Source organism: Electrona antarctica (assembly GCF_951216825.1).
Source record: "Electrona antarctica genome assembly, chromosome: 2".
NCBI lineage: Eukaryota > Metazoa > Chordata > Actinopteri > Myctophiformes > Myctophidae > Electrona > Electrona antarctica.
In genome coordinates this window covers 44,334,805-44,352,509 of record NC_136807.1, presented here as the reverse complement: position 1 = coordinate 44,352,509, position 17,705 = coordinate 44,334,805, and the positions used below count along the sequence as shown (strand labels likewise).

At 42.1% G+C, this 17,705-nt stretch overlaps 1 protein-coding gene across 1 annotated transcript in view; it reads right to left on the bottom strand.

Moving 5' to 3' along the window:
* cntn3a.1 (contactin 3a, tandem duplicate 1) overlaps nucleotides 1-17,705 on the bottom strand; it is a gene marked incomplete at its 5' end in the record, with an annotated part of 112,839 nt that overhangs the window by 10,254 nt on the left and 84,880 nt on the right. Inside the window, 8 exons of the mRNA XM_079515628.1 lie at nucleotides 159-274; nucleotides 2,041-2,275; nucleotides 3,219-3,289; nucleotides 3,850-3,999; nucleotides 5,047-5,205; nucleotides 5,800-5,917; nucleotides 11,765-11,940; nucleotides 14,507-14,634. Coding sequence (XP_079371754.1) covers nucleotides 159-274; nucleotides 2,041-2,275; nucleotides 3,219-3,289; nucleotides 3,850-3,999; nucleotides 5,047-5,205; nucleotides 5,800-5,917; nucleotides 11,765-11,940; nucleotides 14,507-14,634 — 1,153 coding nt within the window. The remainder of the gene's footprint in view (nucleotides 1-158; nucleotides 275-2,040; nucleotides 2,276-3,218; nucleotides 3,290-3,849; nucleotides 4,000-5,046; nucleotides 5,206-5,799; nucleotides 5,918-11,764; nucleotides 11,941-14,506; nucleotides 14,635-17,705) is intronic.

Below are 17,705 nucleotides of genomic sequence, written 5' to 3'. Positions count from 1 at the left end.
AGGCCGAAAAAGAGAGAACTCCCGCACACTGTTCTCAAACTCGTATTATACACTTTATTTAGAGATGAAACGTTTGGACCGTTAGACCTGCTTCAGTTAAAGCTGCATGTAGCGTGAATACAACGGTTGGCATGTGTGTGGGCATATGCTGGCCTGACCTCATATCCCAGGATACGTCTGCGGTTGTTGCTCCAGGTGAGGGGCTTCCAGGTGACCTCCACCTCGGACGCTGACACACTCTTCGCCTTCAGTCGCACTGGAGCTCTGCTGGGCTCTGAGAAGCAGAGGATAATGATGTAGAAACGGAGTACAGTGTAATTATGTTGGTTTCACAGATTGTTGGCCTAATGGTTTCAGTGTTGAGTTAATTCTGAAGGTGTGGATATTGGCAGAGCATTTGTTTCACACTCTCTGAATCTGTTTGTTGGCCCACGTGCATCCACACATACAAGGAACACAACAAGAAATCAAACACTTGGAAAACGACAGCTGTGCATAAGGCAAGGATTCAGGGCTGCGTTATAAGTGCAAGCTTCACATGCATCATAAAATGTCTTTAATACTTTAAGACAATTTATACTTATGTCTTATTTTCACAAGACATAACTAGCCATCAACACCAGAAAATCACATTGTAAATTAATCATATCTTGAAGCTAGCATGCCGACCAAAAGCACACTTGAGTTTGAGTTACCATGTTTTGATAACAAGTGACACGTTTAATTTTTTTGGTAATGGCTAAAGGCTCTGATAAGGGTTTGCAACTTGCATGACTTTAGTAAAACCTGCATGTGCCTGAATGCTGTTAAACTCGTACACTACGAACTGTATCTGGCTTTTTAATTTTCATAGTTGAATATTTAAATATGACTGAGTTAAGACAATTACAATAGACACAGGTTTACCATTTAAATCGTTTTAGCTAGTGGCAAACTCAAATAGGCGATTGCTAATTTAAAATGTGTTTGATATTTTACTGCACTGCAAATGTGTTTAGAAGAATTGCATAATGTTTCACACTTGAACCAAATTAGAATATCGAGCTAGAAGAGATTATTATATCTGTGCAATTGTTTTCTGCTCCCAAAATGATTTAACCCATTTTGGGCGGGAACCCCTTTTGGTGTTTCAAGCATTCTGTTATACTTTAGCTATTGAAAAATAGCAGATCTACAAGCTCATAGCGCGCCACCGAGTGGCGCGCTATGAACTTGTAGGTCTGCTATTTTTGAAAAATCATAAAAATGCGGCACAAATCTTTGAATGGGTATATATATTCTTTCAGAGCAAACGTTTTTTTTATTTCGAAGTCGGGCCTAAATGATTTAATAGTACAGTACAACATTTCAACCTCACTTTGAGGTTATTTTTTTATCGTGCACCTGTTATTGCACCAATATTTCATATTGCCTACATCAATGGTTCTCAAACCTTTTCATGTCAAGGACCCCCAAAATGAAACTAATTAGCCCGTGGACCCCCATTTGAAAAGATATGCCAGGGACCCCCCATAAGAAGATTTTTACGGCTCAACCCGTTTAATTGCAAGGACCTGCAGTTTGACATGCATCTATGGACCCCCATGTAATGGCATTCCTATCCCTGGGACCCCAATGTATATTGCAAAATCAAACTTAATTTAACTCTTGAGTGTGTACAAGTGGAACCAAATGGACCCGTTTGGTCCTAATCTATCATTCAGCTGGGGACCCCCTGGAACTTTCTCAAGGACCACTGGGGGTCACACAGATTAGTTTAACTAGTGGAACGTCCAACCCTCTGCATGCTGTAGAAGTGCGTCCTTATAATGCCTTCATGGTCATCCTGGACTCGTAATGTTTTGTAAAGCCTTAAGCATTGCATTTGTGATGAAACTGTGCAGCCTATAATATGCTTAATGGGGTTATAATACAATCACGACACATTTTATGACTCATTCACAACTAACCTAATATTGAAGTAGCATCACACAGCAAAATCCTTGAAGATTTTCTTATGCAAAATAAAAACTTTGACTGAAGCATACTGAGATACTGTACCTTCCTCAGCTGAGTAGATGGTTGTCACGGGCCCAAAGGGACCTTCTCCCTTGTTGTTGTACACCCCTACTTTGACCTGGTACGGAGAGAAGGGAGGAATACTCTCGTTCTTGAAGACGTATCTGGATGCCTCCGGGGATGTGACGGCGGCCTGCATCCAGCCCTGTGCTCCATGCGGGCGGAAGGCCACCACGTAGCCAAAGCCAGGGCCACTCTGTTGTTCCTCGGGAACCGGCTATAGGAAGGTGTGAAATGACTCAGAGCAATGACTCAGGACCTAGGATCTAGTGTAAACAGTTTTTTTTCTTATTTTTTTTCTATCCAAATGTAGTCATTAGGCCAATTCCCACTGTAGTCCCTTGTCGCTGCTGACCGTTACGGGTTGGTAAATAGTAAATAAATGGACTATTTATATAGCGCTTTTCTCCAAAGCACTTTACATTACAATGCTCAGGGGTTTTGCTGTGTCTTACTCAAGGACATTTCAACACTTTGTCAGGAGGAGCCGGGAATCGAACCTGAAACCTTCTGAGATTCCAAGACGGCCGCTCTACTGCCTGATTCACAGCAGCCCCATATTTGGTTCATTAGGGAGGGTGTAGGCAAGCATGTGTCTCCTCCGATTCACGTGTCGCCAACAGTTCGCTTCTTCTCACCTGACAGTGAGGAGCCTTACCGGGAGGACATAACACATGGAACACACTATTCTTCCCAGTTCAGCTCCCAGCTGTGTGTGGCGATATTTGCAAATGTATATTACATTTTACAGGGTTGTAGTGAATTTTATGTAGCTCTGGTCCCTAGTGTTAGGAGTTCTCCGTAACACTATGCGACTCTTTGGGTATTTTTACGCCGAATATTTTTCTCGACTTAGTAAAAAATAAGACTCTCAACCCCCACCTTTTAAAATACACCTTTTGGACAGAAAATGAAATATTGCACCAGACGGAAAATAATAATTGTTACTGCCGTGCTTCCATCTGCAGATCTTGTCAATAGAAAAATGTCATTCCAATTCCATTTAATAGAAAAAGCCAAATCGCGTTAAGGAGAACGCTATGGACCAGAGCTAGTTTTTATGCAAATGTTTATCGTATCACTTTGACATTTGTCCAAATATAAAGTGCATTATAAATAAAATGCATTATTATTGTTATTCCACAGAAAGACAAGTTTACCTCCCAAGTGATGACCAGTTCAGATCGACCTCCACCACCTCCATTCACTCTGGCAGGAGTCGCCCTTGGAGCTGAGAGATCAAGCATCGTTTTGGGAGGTATGGTTTTTACTTCATCAATATAACAATCGCAATAATCAAAATCATATCATTCCGATTATGAGTATGATTCTGATGGATATATCGATCACGATGATATGGTGATGAATTAATTTATCATTCGTTATTGTCAATCACAATACCTGTGTATATACCATCATCACCAAAATCATCAGAATCAGCCTCAATATCGTCACAATCGTCATTCTCAAATAAAAAATCACACCCGTGTGAACTGAGTGGTGAAAGGTCTTATATAGCCTGATCAGCTGTGGCCACTGACGTAATGTCTCATTCCGGCCAATCACAATGCACCATGCTCATTTTTTGACGCACAGACAGACAGGCAGACAGACTAACAAAGCCAGTTGTAGGAGTGGTTTACACCACTCAAAAATGATACAAAGTTAAATTGTACCAGTATGTGCATTTTGTATTAGTTTTGGACGTGTTGTGAGAGACCGTATATCGGCTTATATACGTTGAAAATAGGGCTTTAGTGGCTAAAAATGTAAGCAGAATTGTACACGTACGCATTTCTTTGGTTCTGGCTTTCTTGGACGGTTTGCTGGGCTCTCCTGTCCCTATGGCGTTGGTGGCCAGGACTCTGAACTCGTACTCGACCCAGGGACTCAGGTCAATGACGCTGGCTGACAGCTGCTTCCCCCCCAGCATCTCTGGCACTGAGACACACACACACCACACACAAATAACCTCTCATCAAAAGAGTGCACAGTATCCTCTGTGTATTCATTTAACCCATTTTAGGCGGGAACCCCTTTTGGTGTTAGCATTATGTTATGCTTTAGCTATTGAAAAATAGCAGATCTACAAGCTCATAGCGCGCCACCGAGTGGCGCGCTACGAGCTTGTAGATCTGCTATTTTTGAAAAATCGATCTCAGGTCAAAATGGGTTAACTCAAGAGTGCAAGCAGAATCAAATTTGATCTATTTGGACAGTCTCAAGTGTTGCAACTGCGGATAAATGAACAATGAGGATTTGACTGTGCATGGCTCGATCTGCCACTGTAATTCAACCGAGTAGGCGATGTGTTCTTTCACCTAATTCATGTTATGTTATGAAAAATATGCCAGGATATTATTTCATCGGCGGCATCTCACCCAGGCATCCCCTGTAACAACTGAAGAAGTCCCATTTTTCCCACTACATGCCTCAAGAGCTAATGTGTTTTTGCCGCATAGACCGGATTAACTTTTTCCTCACTATATTCTGATGCTGAAAGTTACACAATAATTTAGAAGACAATTGCAATACACAAATTAGATTTCAAGAATATATTGTTCTGCTGTTGTATTGCAAGATAGATGTAGAATACACGTGCGTGTGTACTCTGTGCACAATGGCATTTTCACTACTGCAGTAAGTAAGTAAATAAGCCTTGTCGAGCCATGAAGCAGGAGCCTATCTCCTGTTTCTGTAGCGTGAGGCAGCTTGATGTACAGGTACACTCCCTGGACATGATGTACAAGTACACCCCCTGGACATGACGCTAGTATGTCGCAGGGACTTACCCCCAATCGAACCCTTTATGCTGAGTGCCAAGTAGGGAGGCACTGGGTCCCAAGAGTCTTTGGTATGACCCGCCTGGGGATCAAACCCCAAGCTCCCAGTCCCAGGGCGGACACCACTCTAACCACAAGGCCACTGAGCTGGTCGGCTACTGCAGTAGTCCAGTAGATAAACACCATTCAAGGCTGCAGTTCTTACCTGTAGTGACAGCTTGCCAGCCCAGGGAGAATGGCGTTCTGGCCTGGATAGTGTGACTGAGGATGGGGCTGTGGTTGTCCAGACCAGGTCCCCAGGACAGAGAGGCAGTGGACTCTGTCATCTCCGTCACCTGAAACTCCACAGGGGGGCCCGGGGGACCTATGGCCATAATTAACAGTTTTTTTTTTACACTTTAAGAATTAAATTGACATTACCGATATTGCTGTGACTGTTCTTGCCCTCATTGTTTTATCCCTCAGGATAAAAGGTGCATGCACAACATACAGTATAAATGCACGGATGAGTAATAAAGAGACGCATAATGGGAGTATAATTACTCATGCTTACAGCTGCTGTAATAGAATGATTAGCTAGGCTATATCTCAAGGATGTAACAGCTGCCTACACTTTCTTAAGGTACTTTGTTGTATTGAAAACAATACCACCACCTGTTTGCTACTGTGTGTGTGTGTGTGTGTGTGTGTGTGTGTGTGTGTGTGTGTGTGTGTGTGTGTGTGTGTGTGTGTGTGTGTGTGTGTGTGTGTGTGTGTGTGTGTGTGTGTGTGTGTGTGTGTGTGTGTGTGTGTGTGTGTGTGTGTGTGTGTGTGTGTGTGTGTGAGATTAAACATCAATTAAATGACAACTTTTCACATAGTCGGTGCAGATTAATTTGATTAACAATGTCATCTCTTAATGTACACATTAGATCTGTAAGGTGTTTACTGTCTACTTCAGTTAGCCGAGTTGACATACCTCTGACCACCACATCAGTAGCGATGGAGACACTGTCCACCTTGGTCTGAACGGCGCATGTATACTTCCCAGCATGCCTCAGCTGAATGTTGCGGATCATGATGTCACCCGCTGAGCGCTGTCAACACAGAATCAGAAGAATCCCAATCGGTTTTATTGTCACATCACATGTTTACGGGTGGAAAAGGACAATCTAAGATATCTACATAATTATACTGTATGCGCGTAGCATAAATAAGCAGCAGGTATACATTAGGTTAGACATAATACAAGTTTTATATTAACCCATTTTGGGCGGGAACCCCTTTTGGTGTTGGCATCATGTCATGCTTTAGCTATTGAAAAATAGCAGATCTACAAGCTCATAGCGCGCCACCGAGTGGCGCGCTACGAGCTTGTAGGTCTGCTATTTTTGAAAAATCGAAGAACGACTGACATAGAAACATAGCTCTTTCAGAAAACTGTCAGGATGTGGAAGACATTTTTAGAATCTGATCTCAGGTCAAAATGGCAACGAATCGGTACGTCGTGCACATAGTGGCAGACATGAGGTTAGACATACAGTAAGGTGCAAAACATAACAAGACAACGGCAGGTCCACATAAGGCCAAAACGGAGGCAACAATCCACATGGTAGATCCACAAAGGAAAAGTAGTCCACTTTTTCTCCTTCTGAAATGTACACTCTGAAGCGATATTGCCCTTTGCCCCTGTTAAGTGTTGACCTGATGCCATATGTAGTCCTGAAGAAAGCAAGGACACAGAGACACTGGAGATGGAGTCACTTGGAGGGGGGAGGGAGGGAAGAGGGGTGAAAAAAAAATCCTGGGAACTGCACTTGTGTCCTATGTATGCATAGAAATGCTGTTATTCTACTGCTTTTTCCAAATAAAATAAATATTATAAAAAAAAAGAAAAGTAGTCCACATAAGGGTGGATAGTGTGGTGGTTCAAATATACAACCTGTCACAACCTATTGCTATTCAATAATTGCACAAATGAAATAAAAACACAGCAAGTATGAGCACAATGACATCGTGATTTCTTTCGGCATTTGTCTGATTTAAATAATCGAAGAAAAGGGTTATGGCGAGAGGACCCAAGGACTCGACACATGACTTAGTGCAGGTGTTCCTGGTTGAATTACGAGGACTTTCTTTGTGTAGAATTTAAAGGCTCCTTTCAGCCAGATCCTTTTATTCCATCTCATCCCATTGTGATGATTATCCTTGGACTACAGCTGGTGTTACATTTTATATGTCTCATCTAGAGGAGTTGGCTACTGTGAAACAGGCTGTAAGATTCAATAATTACTTTGATGTAACGCCAGGGAGATTTTTGAGAGATACAGATTATCTTCAGAATTGTATGACATCCTTAAAATGTCTTAATGGTGGATGGAATGATTTCCTGGCATAAAGATTTAATGGTTTCTTAAACCAACCTGAAAAAGTTTTACAAATCCTCATCCTTGCAGTATAAGGAGTGTGGCACTTGGATATGTAGAATAAAATTTCCTTTCCATTACAAGTGCACATACTGTTTTCATTATCTGTTCAGCACAGGCACAGAGTAGGTTTGTGCATACTGTAGTGTAGACCACTGTGAAAGTCTGTGCGGCAATGCATCCATGCGATAAAATGCGAGGAATGCTTGACAGGACTGACTGGCTGACTTTTTGACTTGACTGATTGACAGGAATGGGCTACATTGACACTATTGTAGCAAATATCCCCTTGAGCATTGTATAATTTAAAAACAATGGACTGAGAAAGGATGATTTTTTTCCAGCGTGGGAGCTAATTGTCCCTAATTGTTTCCATCTTGTCAGCCTTTTTTTAACTACTTTTTTTTCCCATAGTTGGGTCTTATGCCGTTTTTTATTACAATGCTGATTTTTTTTTTCACCCTATAGCAATTTGAGACAAATTTTACTGTGTGCGCGTGTGTGTGTTCTAATTCTAAATCAAGACACTGGAGGGTATAAGAGGGATTAATCAAATCACCTGGACCATCAGCTAATGCTTTGACCTGTTACATGAATTCTCTCAAATATTGACATGCTAGACATCAGGTGTTGATAATATACATATTTATTTACCATTTACCAAATACCGGCACAGTAGATAGATTTTCACTTGTATTTAACTTGCCATGTTTTCATCAGGCATCTGATGCAGATGTTTTTCTTTGCCTATATTGTCTGCATTGCACCAAGCACCTGGTAGATACAGTTTTGTATGAATGGAATGCACTACGTTTTGACAACTTTAAATGCCACAAGCAACAATACCATTATGGACTAAGAAAATATAATGTATCAAAACCTCACAATGAACCAGCTGCAACTTAAACGGATATGGTTGCAAAACCAGCTGTGGACGGACATAGGATAACATCCAGAATACTGTAATGATTTGACATTAGTGATTTCCATCCACACATGATAAACTATACTCCTCAGAAATGATTGAGGGGAGTTTCACTTATATTTCCACACAACTTATGCATTTTCCATCAGTGTGTTGGTCGGGCACGTGACTTCACGTGACATCAGGGATGGAGCACGTGACATCATGTGACATCATCAGGGATGGAGATCAATATTAAGACCATGCCACAGACGAAAAACAGTCTACTGTAAGTCCACACTATTGATCCATAATGTATAAATGATAGATAAGGGTTCAGGACAACGAGGCCTTTTCGTGGAGGGGTCAGAATGAAATTTGGACTTAAGACTGTTTTTCGTCTGTGGTACTCATTATGAAGATCCCAATATTGGCCAGCAACTGTACATCTGATTTCAAACCTCAAACCCTTAGATCTCCATATATGGAGCTGACCTGTTCTGACATTCCATATGTTGATCCTTCCCCATCCATCCTTCCTCTTCGATGTCTCCCTTTTGACTGATACTCGTCCATTTAAACTCTAAACGGGCCCGCCCCAAAGTTATTAGTGCAGCCGCGCCCGGCAGCCGGCAAAAACTAGAGTTCTCAACGGTCCCGAAAATTAAGATCTTACCCCCCATGCCAAAACACCAGAGCTCGCCCAGCAGTCTGCTGTCACCCAGGCGGATGCGTGCACGCTTCTTGCCCTCAGGCGTCTTACTGGTTTTAGGTGTTTGATCAATGTAGAGTAGACGTCTTATTGTTGGAGTTATTTTCTGTGTGTTAAGCTGTATCTCTGGGAGAATGTTCCTCAATACCAGATATAAATGTGGTTAAAGTTGGTTCAGGTTGTTTCAGGCAATTGCTGTAGTTCCATCACTCAGTGACTCAGTCGGAGGGCTCTTTAATGTTAAGTTTCACAAGCTGGAATCAGGGCTTCATGCATCTATCAAATACTGTACTACTACTGTATCTGATGAGGCCAAAGCTGACGAGAGCCATAAATCATTAAAGCACTTCCTTTCAGCGCTAAAGGCCCCTCGATGCTCCAATTTTAGCTATCCACCCACCCACCTCGGTGGGTGGATTACTACAAAATGACGTTATTGAGCAGCGCTGAATGATAAGTGGTGAGGTTGTCACCTCAGCAAGTTCTTATTCTCCAACCACCCACCGCAGGGGACCAGCAGAGGGAGGTGGGGTCGACCCTCAAAGCAGTACGATGTCTTATCAATAAGGAACTTTAGGTGGATAAGTGATGGGGGGAAAGGCTGGATGGGTGCCTCCCTGGGTGGATGGCTAAAACACTTCAAGTACAGTACCGTATCTGCATATCGTTACTATCAGGCAGAAACCATTTTATCTCAATCTTTTCCCCTCAGTAAATGAATGCCCTACTTTATCCTATCCTGTATAGCGTCACTCGAAAGTGACAATGTGACACACATTGTTAGTTGGCCAGATCTGTGATTTTTGCTTGCTATTTTTGAAAAAAGTTAGTGTTTAAGTGTGTGTGGATTTTTTAAATATTTCACCAATTAAAGAGCTTGAGATTAAATAACTAAATAATAACTACAGTGGATCCATTGGACATCCATTCCACCCGACAGTGACGAAATGCAAGGTTATGATTTTCAATGACCTGACATTTAAGCTTTTGCTCAAAAACCCAAGGACGCTTTATATTGACAAAAATAAAAAACTATTTGCCAAAGCAAATGGTTAGTTTGTGAAAGTGTGTCTTCGGGGCGGACATGAAAGAGTCCAATGTTTTGACGTCTGTCCAATCTCCATGGGAAGAGATTTCCAGAGGGCAGGGGCTGTTCATGTTGTTGTTCGGCGAAAATACATGTTTAAATGCTACATCAGTTTTTAAATACCGGTTTTATAAATAACGGTTTGGCCCCATCAGATTGTACAGCTGCACAAAACTACGATGACATTTATTATGAGAACCTCAACACAATGGCAACAAATAGAAAATTAATTACACATTTTTACATCTGTATTTTGTTTATTTTTATTCTAAATTGACAGTTTAAGAGAGTTAATCAATACGTGGGGTGAAGGACTTGACTTTGCCATTGTGTCCTTCAGGAAGCCAGATGTAAACTGTCACACTATGAGAGTGTGACTCTCATAAAGGGGCTCCAACACAGCAATTTTAATTTCACTGTAACAAAGTGGGAAGTAAGAGTGGGAACGATTCATTTAGCAAGACAGATCTGAAAGACTCTTGTCTTTATACTACCAAACTGGGACTTACTGTAATTCGCAGCAGCTTTACATTAATGGCGCGGTTTCAGTTTTTCCTATATTGCGTGTTGTTTGTTATACTCCCAAGGAACATACTTGTCTATATTAAGCATCGTGGCCACCCAGATCATACAGTCACTTCTTATCTTCTCCAGGTGCTGTTAAAGCCTGTGTTATTTTGATACATCAAAGATTTTCGACTGAGTGAAGCCCACCCACCCCTCATGCAGATTAAGGGCTAGCAATATTGCAAGCATCTAACAGTAGGTTTTGTTATTACTAAAATTCCCAAGTGTGTAGAATTGATATGAGTGTGGGCAGTACTTGACTTGTGGCTGTGCTGTGCCACCGTATTAAAATGATTTTGCAATCTTGACATGTAACAATTAACTACAGTATCTTGGAAACGGCATTCCCTGCATTCATCTGCTCATTGGTGTACACTGAAAAGCTTCCTCTAAGTTTGCTCTACGAAAGAGGCAAAAAACTAAAAAGAAAAATGTCACTGCTCACAAACAAAATAATTACGGTGCTCTTTATCTCTGTCTTAGCCTCTGCCAAACAGATAATGAAAGTCAATTTAAACTGTTTTTCTGATCACAAGTCATGAGTAACTAGCTTCCCAACCACAACATGTCAACATCATGTCAAGTGTATGGCGCACTAGTCAAGTGCTCAACTGAACTGTGGCGGTAAACACAATTATGAAGCACTTGCTGCTGCTCGTGATCCTGAGTGAAAGCAGAATCAAGCCGAGGTGATGAGAAGCCAGGACCTTATAATTGCCTTTCATAATTAAAAGAGAAATATACGTATTTGGTGCTATGATGATCAAATCCAGCGCATGACTGAGCATTGAATCATGGATCCCTTGGCTGGTGCTTTTGTCAATAGAGGAGGTATTGTCAAGCGTAATGACCCTCTTGTTGATTCTTAAAATAAAAACCAATTTGATATTATTCATAATGAACAACAATTCAATACTGTACTTCCTGGAAGATACGGAAGCCACATGTGTTAATCACCATTTAAATGGCTCATCTGGAACACATTCAAAGATAGACCTGGTCTGGTAGGGCCATCCATTTATAAGGCTCTACTATAGTCTAAACAGCCAACAAAATAAATGGTCAACTAATGAGCACTGGATGAGACGTTTCAATTATATTAAAGCATCGATGCACTACAACTGTAGGTAGGCGCAGACACTGTCATCATGATCCATGAGCTGTGTTACATATATCCCCCTCTCATTCCCTCTGAGAGAATAACCATAGAGAAAAAGCGACTACAGAGATTGCATGTAAAGCACTTACGCCGCCGACTTTCTCAAAATAGCCTCCGTGAGCTCCGAAGTGGATGAGCTGCTCGTTGAAAAACCAGGTGAACTTGAGCTCCAGCGTGGGGTCATGAGACACCTGGCAGGGCAGGACGATGCTCTCGCCCACTGTGACATCGAGGTGCCCCGCTGGACTGGTGATCACCGTCGGCTCTAGGAACACATGGTCATAAACAGGACAGGGTTATGAGGAGGGCAGCCATAATGCACACAGCAGGCCAGGAAGGCATTACTGTATATAGGTTCCTCCACAGGCTGCCCATGGTTCCACACATAGTTTCCTTGTTATTTCAACTTCTTTAAAAAAAGCGCCACTGCCATGAACATGCTTTTGTGAAAGTGTCTGGTGCCGAATGCTAAGCACAACATAATGACAGATCTCAGGATATATTAATTTCATTTCCGCCAGTTATTTAAATTGCATCTCTCGAGGCAATTTTCATCAATTGAAGCACGGTTGGATGCGTCACTGAAGACCCATGGGGTGGAGAGACAGAGAGAGAGAGAGAGAGAGAGAGAGAGGGAGAGAGATAAGAATGAGCAAGCGAGAAGCAAAAAGAAAAAAAAGAAGAGGTATCTACCATTTCCACAGGTCAGAGCAGAGTCTATAATTTGCTTCCGTGTGTGGCCAGACAAAGAACATCAACATAATCTTTGGTCTGTCTCCACTGGGTGTCTCATTTAGCAGCAGCACGGTGCAGAGAGTATAGAATGGGCTGAGAAGCCCATACGGCAGGCCCATTGTGAATTATGCATGCATGTCATAAGCATCTAATGGACAGGCAAGCCAACGCAGCATGTCAGGGGGAGTAAAGGTCTATATTGGGCTCTGTCAAAACAAGCTGGCTTGTATATCTGCTTCCCCCTTCAGGGGAACTGACGTGGTTGAAGTGGTACATTTCAGGTGAGCCACAGGAAAGCTTGGCACAATGCTGTGAAACAAGAGATGGGCTTTTGCTAAAGTTTTGCCCATCTCATCTCACAGTTGTTGCACTAATTTATTGTTAAGATTGACAGCAAATTTGGTCCCTATGGTGTTTTCTTTCGTGGCGTGATAACAAGTCAGATTATGTTGCTGTTTTGACTTTTTTTAAGAAGAAGAATTGTTGACAATGTATGAGAATTCTGGGTTTCTACTGTTCAATAAATTGATTACATTTGTATTTCTGTTATGCTTGGTATTTCATCCCTGGGTCGAACTGCAGACTGCTAATACAGTATTTGAACCTTGGATTTGGTACTGGAGAAATTTCCTGAATATCGTTGACCAATATTGGCTATAAATGTACACATTATGTACTGTATAGCTACGGCTCTTGTTGCATGCAAAAGAGCCTTGGGGAAAAAAGTGGAGATGGGTTTCTATACGAACCAATTTGCAATAAAATATTTGTGAGATGGAATTAGCAAAAGGCATTCTGTTAATGAATAGAGCGCTGTTGTTGACTCTGCTCTTTAGAAAGGTCTTGGAAATTCATTACCTTGCAGAAGCATGTAATTTAAATGGAATCAAATCTTAAACAAACTGAGGATGACTTTTAGCCACATGGGCAAAAAGTATGGATTAAACATTAACGCATATAAATGCAATGAGTCTGAAGCCATGCCTACTCTTAACTTTTTTTTCCCAGGTACGTATATATACGGACGTCGACGCTAGGTGGCGTCATATCCCAGGTCCGTATACGTACGTACCCCAACGTATACTCCGTCTATATAATGGTTGAGGCCTACGGAAGCTTTTAACATTGGTCCGGTTCCTATAGCAACGTAACGCCCCACCGTTCCAACTATGGGATTGCAATTATAATCATAGTGCAAACCAGTTGAAAGGAGGATTTTCAAGCCTCCATAAGTCCGACTCCAGGATCGCTGTCCTTGGTGGCTTTTCTGCCATCCACATTTCGGATTTAATTTGTGCCTCTGGGAACTCTCAGGCAGACTTGATGCCCGGCCACAAAACGGCCTGGCCAATCAGCAGCAGCTAGAGGCGGGATCAAGACATACACAGTGCTGCCTTGATCCCGCCTCTAGCTGCTGCTGATTGGCCAGGCCGTTTTGTGGCCGGGCATCAAGTCTGCCTGAGAGTTCCCAGATGGGAGCAGGGGGGGGGAACCCAGTGTACTCTCTGCTGCCCCATCTGGCGGAGTCAGGTTACCGCGACGCTGTCGCCATGTAAAAGCCTCTGACGAAAGGAAAACAGTGTGTGCTTGTTCTAATGTTCTAATGTTGTGTGTGTGTGTGTGTGTGTGTGTGTGTGTGTGTGTGTGTGTGCGTGTGCGTGTGCGCGTGTGCGTGTGCGTGTGCGTGCGTGCGTGCGTGCGTGCGTGCGTGCGTGCGTGCGTGCGTGCGTGCGTGCGTGCGTGCGTGTGTCTTTTAAAGTGAACGTGTATGCTGGCACTGGGAACTGGGGTTTAACAGCTAGTGTTAGAGATAGTTAACTAAGGCAAATCAACTAATTGTGTGTAGTATCTATGTCATGTAAATGAACAGTAGCATTTATACTGCTCTATGTCTGACTTAAAATGCAGCAGTTATTTCTGTGTTTATAAAAAAAGGCAGAATGAATAGCTAAACCTACACTGGTATCACTAATCCATCAGATTAACACGAAAAGCCTTCGGAAATAACCATAATACAGAATCAAAAGCAGTTTCTACATACTATAGAAAGCAACCGTGCCTAAGTTGGGAGATAAACCAACAGAAGAACTGCTCACCTTTAACCAACAGGCTGCCGGCACTGCTCGCCACTCCAAATTGGTTTCTGGCCACGCATGTGTAGAGGCCCGCATCCATTTTACTAACATTGGAAATCCGTAGACTTCCATTATCCAAGACTGAAACTCTGGAGTTAAAAAAGAGAATATGAATGTACTGTATCACCATATTAAGTTAGTTGACAGTGCACATAAGAATTACAATGAAAGGAAAATACAACCCAATATAGGGTAGCCACCATATAAAGGCCAGCAGCTACCAATGGATCGACACCCATATAACTAAAAAAGCAAGCTTGATGTGCTAAAGCATTAAAAAGTTTAGCGCAAAGTTTATCTCAGTGGAAAAACAGTGGCTCCCTGTGCTTCAGTGAGACTTGAGTAGAGTGTTGGTGTGAAGAGTTGTATTTTGATTTCTCAGCACTTCACTTGATAGCGCTATACTGCAAGATCACGCTACAGAGGGGGAGAGTGTTCTCCCGATTCCTTTCTTCAGCACTTTTTGGGCACCTCATGTTTAAATGATGCATATAGCAATAGGAATGAATGCACACCTTTACACAGAAAGTTGGGGGAATTTTTTATATTAATAAAAGCACACTGACACAAGAAACTGTACCACAGCCCATTTACCACTGGTGCTTCCTAAGTGGTTCCACCCTGACCATTAGCCAAGGCACCAATAAATTAAACTATACAATGAGTAATAAACCCTGTAAGCAGCCTACCTAGGCCCTAAAATCTGTGCTGCTCACACCCAAATGGTGCTAGAGGGACATGGAATCTGCTTAAGGGTAACACTAGAGGATAGAGTCATTCAAATATTTAGGGTCCATCTCCCTGGGAGCAAGAATAATGTGCTCAAAAAGTTAAAAGGCAAATTGACCCTTAGATTTTGAGATAACGTGTGCAGGTGGAAAGTTTTGTCCAAAGGGTGCTAGCCTGTGGAAAGGCCCATAGGTTCACAAAACCAGCAGGGTGCATCCTTGCTGGTTGCTGACCGCATTAAGTGTAATTGTATGGTAAACTGATGCTTAGATTTTGAGATATCGTGTATGTACGCAATTTGAAATGTTGGCCTGTGGGTGGCACTAGGAAAACTTGCCATTGGGTCACCAAATCAGTAGGGGCCATCTTCTAGGGCAGGTGGCATGAATGCAGATGCAATCAGTGAGCCTCATAATCTGCCCATTTCATTAGATTTTGAGATAATTTGTGTGCAAGTTGAAAATGTAAAAGAAAAAGTTATACACAATTACACATCCATTTGTCGCTGGAGCAGGAAAAGTATGCACAGCAGCTTATAGCTCAAAACGTTTTTTCTGTTCAAAAAGCATGAGCATGTCAAACATATGGCATAATGGTAGCACTATAGATCAGTAGAAGCCATCGCCTGGGATCCACGAAGATGCACAGAGAATGCCAATTTAAATCCCGCCAGTAGTCAATCCAGTACTACAGTATTGTTTGGGTTCAAAGTGGTGAATGGGCCGACCGACTGACGGCTGTCCTTTGAGCCCTGCCACTGAAATGATTCTTTGTCTGTGACCCATCTCACATCCTAGTTTTGGGTCCTGACCAATAAACACTGTATCCATACTTTGAGGATCCAGATCAGATGTATATGTATGTGGCTGTAGGAAGATATATTCTCCCTCTTTCAATTCACTATAAGCCTGTCCAACGCCTGTAAAGCGTTAAATTTAAAACTGAAAATGTTTTTTCCCCTTGATTGGAACTTGATGATGCTATTGCTAAAATGTATTCTTAAGAGACTTATGCACTCCCTCATAGGGTCCCAATTTTAGAGTTGAAATATGGAAACTATTGAAGGATAAAATGGAATAAGAACATGATTTATTTATTATTTAGCCTGAGTTGACTGTCTCCTAAGCTAAGCTGCATGGACTACAGAGAGACAATCATTTTAATATGATCACTTCAAAGTTCAGTGCAAGCAGTAATGTATGTTGTTTTTGACATCTCATTCCTCGAATAAGATCCCTATATGCTGCTGTTGAGAGCTGTAGAAATGTAACAAGTATGAATACTTTACCGTAATGAGAGAACTCATAAATATGTGGCAATATTGAAACTGTTGTATTTATAGTGCATTATGTTCATGCATTATGACTTAACAGTGCCATTATTGCTTAAGTACTGCATAGGGAGACCACACATGCACAACAGGCTTTGGCAATTCATTTTGATTACGGTCCCTGCATAGAGCTCACAATTTATTTTTTAAAAGCATTTCTGTTTTTAAACCATTATTATTAATGTGTCAAATGACGGGAACCGGCTATGGCAAAGAGCAGGCATGATGTGACAGGGGTCTTCAGTTTATTTGAACATGGCAAATACGTGCTGTGCACTAAGTGGTTACAATTATCTATTTTCAATGTCAGAGTAATTGTCTCCACCAGGCCGAAGGCATGGGGAGAGAGTATGTGTTGCACTCCGTCCGTGTGTGTGTGCGCGTGTGCCCTTCCTTCCGTCCTTCCGTCCGTCCGTTACCAGCTAATCTCCGGCACCGTTGGCCCAATCCATGCCAAACTTTGCACACACACTCCCTGGATGCCAACAACGAACCTCTACCCCAAATATTCCTCAACGGCCTGTTATAGCGCCGCCATGAGGCCGATTTAGGCAAAACACATTTCTGTAGATTACTCGTACACATTTTATCCATACATCACACAATTCGGTATACACTATCTCCATAGTCATGTGATCAACACGGATCTGCACCATTTCCCATCTTCCATCCTGATTGGCTAAGATTGGCTTCCAAAGCTCACATGATTGGTCCGTTTCGAACAAATTGCCACAAATCACAAACACAGTGTGCAATTTCTGTGAAATTATACACGCACATTTCCACTAGGCCGAGGACGACATGCCACTCATTTTTTCCCACATCAGCCTCACGGTGGCGCTATAACAGGGCAATTCCTGTTTTTACCTATAAATGCATCGATTTGTATACAACGTATGTATGCGCACTCCCTAGAGGCCATGGAAAAACATTTTCCCTGCATCCCTCCACATCTGCCGGTTATAGCGCCACCATGAGGCCAATTTCTGCAAAACACATTGTTTATGTATGTACAGATTTCATCCAAATCTCACGCAAATCGGTACACATGTTCTCTGTAGTCATGTGATCACGACGAGTCTGTTAGACTTCTCAGATTCT